This window comes from Gekko japonicus, unplaced genomic scaffold, assembly GCF_001447785.1.
Source record: "Gekko japonicus isolate JY-2015 unplaced genomic scaffold, Gekko_japonicus_V1.1 scaffold3528, whole genome shotgun sequence".
Taxonomy (NCBI): domain Eukaryota; kingdom Metazoa; phylum Chordata; class Lepidosauria; order Squamata; family Gekkonidae; genus Gekko; species Gekko japonicus.
This window is the reverse complement of record NW_015163717.1, coordinates 72,404-82,037: the sequence shown is the minus strand read 5'-3', so window position 1 is coordinate 82,037 and position 9,634 is coordinate 72,404. Positions and strand designations below refer to the sequence as shown.

Below are 9,634 nucleotides of genomic sequence, written 5' to 3'. Positions count from 1 at the left end.
AACACTGCCCCAGACATAAGAACATAAGAGAAGCCATGTTTGGATCAGGCCAATGGCCCATCCAGTCCAACACTCTGTGTCACATAGTGGCCAAAACCCAGGTGCCATCAGGAGGTCCACCAGCAGGGCCATGAGAACATAAGAGAAGCCATGTTTGGATCAGGCCAATGGCCCCTCCAGTCCAACACTCTGTGTCACACAGTGGACCAAACCCAGATGCCTTCAGGAGGTCCACTAGCGGGGTCAGAACTCCAGAAGCCCTCCCACTGATGTCCCCCCCCCCAAGCACCAAGAAGACAGAGCATCACTGTCCCAGACATAAGAATGTAAAAGAAGCCATGTTGGATCAGGGCAGTCATCTTTGAAGTCAACTTTCCCTGTTCATCCTTCCCACACCTTTCCCTTTCAAGACTAACGTTCTGCAGCGGCTGGTGGCAGGAGCCCTCTCTGTCTTTCATGTGCCGTACAGCAACAAGTCCACTATGCCGCTGCTCCACGGAATCCCAGTGAGCAATGGCTGCGGGAAGGAGAAGACCGCCCCCAACGCTCAGCAGGGGCAATTACCGTCCACGTTTCCTTATCGTAGCTGCCTTCCACCACCACCTCTGGCCGGCCGCCCACTCCCGTCATCCGCCGGAAGAGCCCGTAGGAATTAGCCACCTGGTAGCGATCGACGGCACTGAACATCTGGTGGATGCTCGGCCACAGCTTCCCGTTGGACTCGTACTCGATGTAGGTGAAGGGGACCTGGAGGGGAGGGGAGGGGAGGGAAGAGAAGAGAGAGAAGAGATTGGATTTATACCCCGCCCTTCTCTACCCAAAGGCATCTCAGAGCGGCTCACAGTATCCTTTCCCTCCCCCTCACCACAACAGACACCCTGAGAGGAAGGTGGGGCTGAGAGAGCTCTTTCGAGGACTGCCCGTGAGACAACAACACTGAGAGAACGTGTGACTGACCCAAGGTCACAGCAGCGGCTGTAGATGGAGGAGTGGGGAATCAAACCCGGTCCTCCCAGATTAGAGCCCGCGCTCCTAACCACTACACCAAGTTGGAGGGAGGGAGAGCCCTTTATAGGACAGGACTCAAGTCCTGAAGAGTAGCAACAGGGGGGAGAGAGAGAGAGAGAGAGAGAGAGATTTCGCTCCAAGCCCTGATTGTACGGATGGAGGGCCTCCCCAGCATTTACTAAATTTATACCCTGCCTCTCTGCCCTTATAAGGGCCACCAAGGCAGCTAACAATTTAAAACACACACTAGAAAATAATATTTTAAAACCATTACCATCACCACCCCCACAACTCACATACTTAAAATGATTAACATAAAACAGAGTTAGAATGCAGACAGCACATAATTCAATCCCACCACCTTAAGACACTGCCCCAGAGTCTCCAGTTGGCCAACCGGAAATTCAGTACTGGCAACGAGGTGCATCAACCATCTGCCTTGGTGTACAGCAGCTCCATGTATCACAGAAATACATAAATTTGCCATCTACTGAATCAAAACATCAGTCCATCGAGGTCAGTATTGTCTACTCAGACTGGCAGCAGCTCTCCAGGGTCCCTGGCGGAGGTCTTTCCCATCACCTCCCGCCTGGTCCTTTTAACTGGAGATGCTGCCAGGGATTGAACCTGGGACCTTCTGCATGCCAAGCAGAGGCTCTGCCTCTGAGCCACGGCCCCTCTTTACAGCTCTCCAGGGTCTCAGGCGGAGGTCTTTCCCATCACCTCCCGCCTGGTCCTTTTAACTGGAGATGCTGCCAGGGATTGAACCTGGGACCTTCTGCATGCCAAGCAGAGGCTCTGCCTCTGAGCCACGGCCCCTCTTTACAGCTCTCCAGGGTCTCAGGCGGAGGTCTTTCCCATCACCTCCCGCCTGGTCCTTTTAACTGGAGATGCTGCCAGGGATTGAACCTGGGACCTTCTGCATGCCAAGCAGAGGCTCTGCCTCTGAGCCACGGCCCCTCTTTACAGCTCTCCAGGGTCTCAGGCGGAGGTCTTTCCCATCACCTCCCGCCTGGTCCTTTTAACTGGAGATGCTGGGGATTGAACCTTGGACCTTCTGCATGCCAAGCAGATGCTCTACCATGTAGTCACTGCCCCTCATTCCCCTGATGGAGTGTTCATTTAACCTGAGCACGCAATAGCTTGACAGTGAAACTCCTTGACCTTTCTAGGACAGGGCAGATCCAGAAGACAGAAGTCCCACCAGTCCGCAATTCCTCTCCAGTGGCATGTGGGAATGTTAGAACAGCCCTTGAGCAAGCTGGCCCAAGCAGCTCTTGTGGTCAAAGTCTTGGTCCATCAAGATCAGTATTGTCTACCTGAAGTGGCAGAAGCTCTCCAGGGTCTTGGCAAGAGGTCTTTTAGCTGATCCCTTTAACTGGAGATGCTGGGGATTGAACCTGGGACCTTCTGCGTGGCAAGCAGAGGCTCTGCCCCTGAGCCACGTTTTTCACAGTTAGAAGCAGCGAAACTGGCACTGGGTGCACAGTACAGCATCCCTACAAGTAAAAGACGGCCACGCACCCGTTCTAATAAGGGAGGCCAGGGGGCTTTTGGGAAACCGTGCCCTAACACACATCCATGTCCCACCCGTTGCCTGTTCCCTTGCTGAGAGAGAGAGAGAGAGAGAGAGAGAGAGACCCAGAGGAGTCTCAGAGCAGCTGACAGTCTCCTTTCTCTTCCCTTCCCCACAAGAAGCACCCTGTGAGGTAGGCGGGGCTGAGAAAGCTCTGCCAGAAACTGCTCTTCTTGCAAGAACAGCTCTTATCAGAACTATGGCTTGCCCGAGGGCATCCAGCCAGGTGTGAGTGGAGGAGTGGGGAATCAAACCCGGTTCTCCCAGATTAGAGTCCGCGCACTTAACCCACTACACCAGACTGGCTCTCTGTGCTCCCTGCTTCAGGTCCTGGAGTCAGCATTGGACGCGGAAGTCACTCACCAGGCTGATGGCAAACATCCCTAAGGCCGCGGTGGTGAAGACGGCCCACTGGAGAGTCCCCCAGAGTTTCCAGAGAAAGCCCCGGGCGCAGGCACACCTGGGGGGGGGGCAGGGGGAGAGAGAAAGAACAGAAAGGGGGTGTTAGTTAGTGGACCGAGACATCCACGAGTGGACTGGGGGATTCCTAGGGCTGTAGGCAGCTCCAACGAGAAGGGGAAGTCTCCCCCAAGGGCCAGGAGGAACGATTGAAATTCCTACAAGAGCACAAGGCATGCAGGGAGCGCAAAGGACCACCTGCGATGTTTCCTTTTGCCCCCCCCCCCCCATGGGCCAGTCTCTTACCTGTAAGCAGCCTGGAGGATCTCCCAAAGCAAGGAAAGGAGGGCGAGTCCCACCAGAGGGAGCGTCACCATCTTCAGCCACTGCATGAATTCGTGGTATGTGAAAGCTGGGAAGAGACGTCAGAGAGTCCGCTCAACAGACGTGGGGCAAAAGGGTAGTTTTTGGGTAGTCGTTCTCTCTCTCTCCTGTGATCATCTGGGTTTTAATGCTGTCTAAGAACAGTTCTAGTGGCTCAGTGGTTAAGATGCTGAGCTGCAGACCGGAAGGTCGGTAACTCGGCAGTTCGAGAGCCGAGTGTGCCACATGACGGAGTGAGCTCCCGTCTCTAGTTCCAGCTCCTGCCAGCCTAGCAGTTCGAAAGCAAGAAATTGCAAGTAGATAAATAGGTATTGCTTCGGTGGGAAGGGAACAGCGTTCCGTGCGCCTTGGTGTTTAGTCATGCCGGCCACATGACCACGGAAACGTCTTCGGACAGCGCTGGCTCTTCGGCTTGGAAAGGGAGATGAGCACCGCAACCCTAGAGTCGGACTCGACTGGCTTTCGAGCAAGGGAAACCTTTACCTTTACCTAAAAACAGTTCTACTAATTCTGTATTTTCTATTTTCTTTTAGAGCTAACTGCATCTTCATTACAAAAAACGGGATGAACGTGGTTTAGTTGGTTTATTTATCTACTTCATTTATAGTTTACCTTTTCTCCTTCGTGGGGACCCCAAAGCGGCTTTCCTCTCTTCACTTTTATCCACACAACCACCCTGTGAGGCAGGGTTAGGCTGAGAGCATGTGACTGGCCCAAGGACACCTAGCAAGCTTCCACGGCAGAGTGGGCATTTGAACCTGCCTCTCCTGGATCCTAGTTGGGCACTCTGACCAGGACACGAGACTGGCTCTCGCATGAAGACCGATCTAACACTATAGGATGGTTTTTTCCAGAGTTTGTGATTTCACTGGCAGTCTTTAAGCAGCAGCTGGACAAAGACTTGTCAGGGAGGCTGTACACCATGGGTGTCAAACATGTGGCCCGGGGGTCGGATCAGGCCCCCCGGAGGGCATCTATCAGGCCCGCAGTGGAACTGGCTGTCTCCTGCTGCCTCTTCCAGTTCTGCTGCTGCTGCGTCATCGTAGGATTGCAGCTTACAGAGACACACCTGAACAGCAGACTCAAGATTGCAACAGCACAGATATTTTGATGCAGCAATTCAGAGCAAGAGGTATCAGTCATCAGACACTGTTAAATAATTAACATTTATTTATTTATATCCCACCCTCCTCGAAGGCTCAGGGCGGCTAACAACGAGGCACATGTGCCAGAAACAAATAAAACAGTCTAAAACAATACAATACAACAACAAAGTGTCAGTGCAAGATGAGGTAGATCTTGGTCGAATGGCACTGATCCCGCAACTTGTCATTCCCTCTCCTTCTAGGGTCACCTCGCACCCAGATGGACCCACATATTGGTGGTAGTGGTGTGATGCTGCATACCTATCGGTGGTGGAATTGTAGTGGCGGCGGCTCCTACTCGAAAGCCTGGTGGAAGAGCTCCGTCTTACAGACCCTGCGGAACTGAGAAAGGTCCCGCAGGGCCTGGAAGACGCAGAACATTAGCAAGAGTGCTAATGTTTGAAGCATGCTTTTATTTTAAGTACAAAAACCCCACCCTTTGTGTTTGTGTCCTTCATAAAGTTTCTCTCTCTGCTACCTGGCACTACATTTTATGACACGCATGGCCCAGCCCAACAAGGTCTCATTTAGGTCAGATCCAGCGCTCATAACAAATGAGTTTGACACCCCTGGCCTAGGTTGATCCTGCATTGAGCAGGGGGTGGGACTAGACGGCCTGTAGGGCCCCTTCCAGCTCTGTGATTTTAGGATCCTTCGCATGATCAATTGTATTTTTTAAGTCATGTGTGGGGAAAAAGCAAATCGTTTCTCCCTGCCAAATTCCAGGCAGCGCCAGCTGAAAATGAGAACCGGGCTTGTGATGGAACTTTAAACGCGAGGCAAACGCAGCAACTTTCTTGCCAGAGCCTGATGGCAGCTGCCCCCCTGGCACCTCTTGCGCCACCTTCTGCACACGGCCTACCGAGATCAGGATGGGGGGAGAGGAGAGACAGCTGCGTGACTTTGCGCATGGAGCGGGACGGCGAAACAGGCCGCTGCCGACCCCTTTCCTATCCACCGTTCGTTGAGAGCAGCAGCCCCCAACGTGCTGCCCCTGGGCGCCGTGGCATCCGCCGACACCCACCTGGTGCCCACTGAGGTTTTTTAGAAAGTGGGTAGAGCTGTGCACCGCTCTGGCCCAACAGGGTTTCTGACTGGCTCACAAAAAGAACACGGTTCCAGGGACAGGTGCCGCCACACCGTTAGTTCTATTCTCCGCCTTTCCTCTTTCCCAGTGTACTTTTTCAAATTATCCCTATTTCCCCCTGCCCTTGGCTTCCTCTGTGTGTCCGGCTCAGCCTTGTCGCCACTGCGGCCACTACCCTGTATCAGAAACACACCTGTCAGCTATGCTGCCATGAGTGTGGTGTATGTTTCTAATTGCTGTGCATTCTTTCCCATGCACTTAATTGCTTCTTAGCTGTAACGCATATCTCTCAAGGCCACTGGAGGAGTTGGGGTGTCTAGGTTTCGTGGGAAGCTTCTTACATTCCCAGCTTCTGCAGCCATTAGAAATCTGCCAAATGCCCACGTGAGGGAGCCCATCTAATTGGGTACTACATGGGTTTGTGTGTGTCTGCATACGAAAGCCCTATATCCTATTATGCGCATAGGTAACCCGCCATTCCTAACAGTGTTCATGTTACTGCATCTATAGCTTTTCCTAGAAGCGTGTACTTCGTTGTCTTGCTGTGGATCCTGACATTCTGTCAGGAATGGAGGGTTACCTATGCGCATAATAGGATATAGGGCTTTCATATGCACCCCCCCACCATGTAGTACCCAATTAGATGGGCTCCCGCAAAGAATCTAGCAAAGATTTAAGATCTTTGCAATCATTTTGATAAGTGAACCTAAAGGTTGGCCCGTTATCTTGTGGACTGATTTGTTATAATTTAGGAAGTTCCTGCCCTTACTTTCTCTAATCTGGGAGAACCGGGTTCGATTCCCCACTCCTCCACTCGCAGCTGCCGGGTGACCTTGGGCAAGCCGTAGCTCTAATAAGAGCTGTCCTTGAAAAAAGAGCAGTTTCCGTCAGAGCTCTCTCAGCCCCGCCTACCTCGCAGGGTGTCTGTTGTGGGGAGGGGGAAGGGAAAGGAGTCTGTAAGCCGCTCTGAGACTCCAAGTGAAGGGCGGAGTATGAATCTAATCTCTTCTTCTTCTACCTCACAGGGTGTCTGTTGTGGGGAGGGGAAGGGAAAGGAGATTGTAAGCCGCTCTGAGACTCCTTTGGGTAGTGAAGGGCGGGGTATAAATCCAATCTCTTCTTTTTCTTCTAATCTGAGAGAACCGGGTTTGATTCCCCACTCCTCCACTTGCACCTGGCTGTCCTTGAAAATAGCAGTTTCTGTCAGAGCTCTCTCAGCCCCGCCTAGCTCGCAGGGTGTCTGTTGTGGAAAGGGGGAGGGAAAGGAGTCTGTAAGCCGCTCTGAGACTCCTGCTCAGCCCCGCCTCCCTCGCGGGGTGTCTGTTGGGGGGAGGGGGAAGGGAAAGGAGTTTGTCAGCCGCTCTGAGACTCCGAGTGAAGGGCATGTGGTATAAATCCAATCTCCTCCTCCTCCTCCTGTTCTTTGACCTCCTGATCTCGGCGCCTTCCTTATCTTTCAAGAACAAGTGTAAAAGGTTTATTTTCTGACTTTCTTTAAATTTTTAGGCCGCCCTTCCCTGCAAGCAGGGCTCAGGACAGCTTACAAAAGAAAAGAACGTACAATAAATAACTAGACGTTAAAATCCCACAACAACATACACAGCGCATCTATCGGCACTAATGTGCTCCATTCCAATATGGTGAGGAAACTCCAGATTTCACAAGCCTCCTGGGGGGCTTGCGGAAAGTGGAGGGTATGAGATTGTTGGACAACATGCTGTACCATCGCTGCCCTCAACCGAAAGCCGGGCGGAACATCTCTGCCTTACGAGCCCTGCGGAAAGGTCACAAATCCTGCAGGGCTCAGATGTTCTCCGGCAGAGAGTTCCACCAGGCAGGGGTCAGGTTCGAAAAAGCCCCAGCCCTGGTTGAGGTCAGCTGGGTCTCTCTCAGGCTGGGCACCACCGGGAGGTTCTTACTTCTCGAGTGTAACGCTCGTCTGTTACGTTCCTCTTAGGAATGTGGAATGTACTCAAAAACAGAGGGTAAAGTGAATTATGCCTGAGAACAGAACATCTGAACCTTTCGTTTTTGCCAAATATCAGACCCTGACCTCTTGCCTGTTTTATCCTCTAAAGGAAGAACTTTGCATCTTGTTCACTGTGCTGGCGTGACCCGTGCTTGCTGTCACCAAAATGATCATTCTTAATCAAACTGCCTGCTTGGTGTAGTGGTGGAGAGACAGCCTGGTGTAGCGGAGGGGAAGGGAAAGGAGTTTGTAAGCTGCTCTGAGACACCTTTGGGTAGTGAAGGGCGGGGGATAAATCCACTCTCCTCCTCCTCCTCTTCTTCGTCTTCAGTTTGGTGTGGTGGTGAAGTGCGCGGACTCTAATCTGGGAGAACCGGGTTTGATTCCCCACTCCTCCACTTGCACCCGCCTGGATGACCTTGGGCAAGCCGTAGTTCTGATAAGAGCTGTTCTTGAAAAAGAGCAGTTTCTGTCAGAGCTCTCTCAGCCCCACCCACCTCACAGGGTGTCTTTTGTGGGGAGGGGAAGGGAAGGAGTTTGTAAGCTGCTCTGAGACACCTTTGGGTAGTGAGGGGCCATGGGGTATAAATCCAATCTCTCCTCTTCTCCTGCTTTGTTTGCAAAAAAGCCTTGACTGGATCTTTCCTCTCCCAGATTGAAGTCGAGGGGTGGGGGTTGTACTAGAGTTCTGAAAGCACCCCGAGAAAGACCCTTGTCCAGAGCACACCGAAAACATGGCACAAAGGCCGGACTTCTGTTATTTGGAGGAAAGCCGCCACTGGCCACAAGCCTCTTTAAGGTGCTCAGGGTCACGCCTGTGATGAAAAGAGAATGGGCCCCTCCTTCTTTTGGGCCAGAACTGCAGCAAACGTTATGCTGGGATTGCACCTTGCTCTGGAAGCCTTCAGGCAGCCCCCCTGTCTCCATCTCCCTTTGAAAAAGAAGAAGGAGAAAGAAGAGGAAAGAAGACAGAGGAAAGAAGAGGAAAGAGGGAGAGGGAGAAGAGGAGGAAGAAGAGAGAGAAGAGGGAGAAGAGGAGGAAGAAGAGAGAGAAGAGGGAGAAGAGGAGGGGGAGGAAAAGGAGGAGGAAGAGGAGGAGGAGGAGGGGGGGAGGAGGAGGTTGGATTTGTACCCCACCCTTCACTCGGAGCTGCTTACAATCTCCTTTCCCTTCCCCTCCCCACAACAGACACCCTTCCTGTGAGGGAGGTGGGGCTGAGAGAGCTCTGACAGAAACGGCTCTTTTTTCGAGAACAGCTCTTATCAGAACTACGGCTTGCCCAACGTCATCCAGCCAGGTGCAAGTGGAGGAGTGGGGAATCAAACCCGGCCCTCCCAGTTTAGAGTCCGTGCACTTAACCAATGCACCAGACTGGCTCTCTGGTGGCTCCTCCCACCTTGGACGTTACCTGTCTTAGATTCAAGGAGCTTCTTCTCCCAGTTGACCTTCAGCCCGAAGTGACAGGCGGTCCAGTAGAACAGTAAGCCGTAGGAGCCCAATTCAGCCAGTCCGATCAGGACGGTCAGCGGCCGGGGGGGCCAGGCTGCAGGGGAGAAATCGGGAGGTTACCGGAGGACGGGGAAAGCTCCTCGCACCGCCCTGTCCAAGTCTCCAAGTCAGCTCGCCTCAACCTGGCCGGTGGCTGTGCTTTGGGTTGGTTTGGTTATAATACTTTATTTTACCATTTAAATGGGATACAAAATAAAAACAGATAAAGGGAAAAGGTGAGAAGCATAAAACTTCATTTGTTAAACACATTTTAAGGACATTACATAAGAATATAAAACATGAAAAAGTATCGTAAGAACGTAAGAGAAGCCAATGTTGGATCAGGCCAATGGCCCATCTGGTCCAACACTCTGTGTCACACAATGGCCAGAAATACCAGGTGCCCTCAGAAGGTCCAGCAGTGGGGCCAGGACACTAGAAGCCCTCCCACTGTTGCCTCCACCCCCCAAGCACCAAGAATGCAGAGCATCCCTTGCCCCAGACATAAGAACATAAGAGAAGCCCGTGTTGGATCAGGCCAATGGCCCATCCGGTCCAACACTCTGTGTCACACAGT

At 52.4% G+C, this 9,634-nt stretch overlaps 1 protein-coding gene across 1 annotated transcript in view; it reads right to left on the bottom strand.

The window, feature by feature from the left end:
• LMF2 (lipase maturation factor 2) overlaps positions 1-9,634 on the bottom strand; it is a gene marked incomplete at its 3' end in the record, with an annotated part of 47,349 nt that overhangs the window by 9,736 nt on the left and 27,979 nt on the right. The window contains exons 7-10 of the mRNA XM_015407859.1: positions 8,978-9,112; positions 3,290-3,395; positions 2,948-3,044; positions 565-747 (exon numbers count right to left, since the gene is read on the bottom strand). Of these exons, the coding sequence (XP_015263345.1) occupies positions 565-747; positions 2,948-3,044; positions 3,290-3,395; positions 8,978-9,112 (521 nt within the window). The remainder of the gene's footprint in view (positions 1-564; positions 748-2,947; positions 3,045-3,289; positions 3,396-8,977; positions 9,113-9,634) is intronic.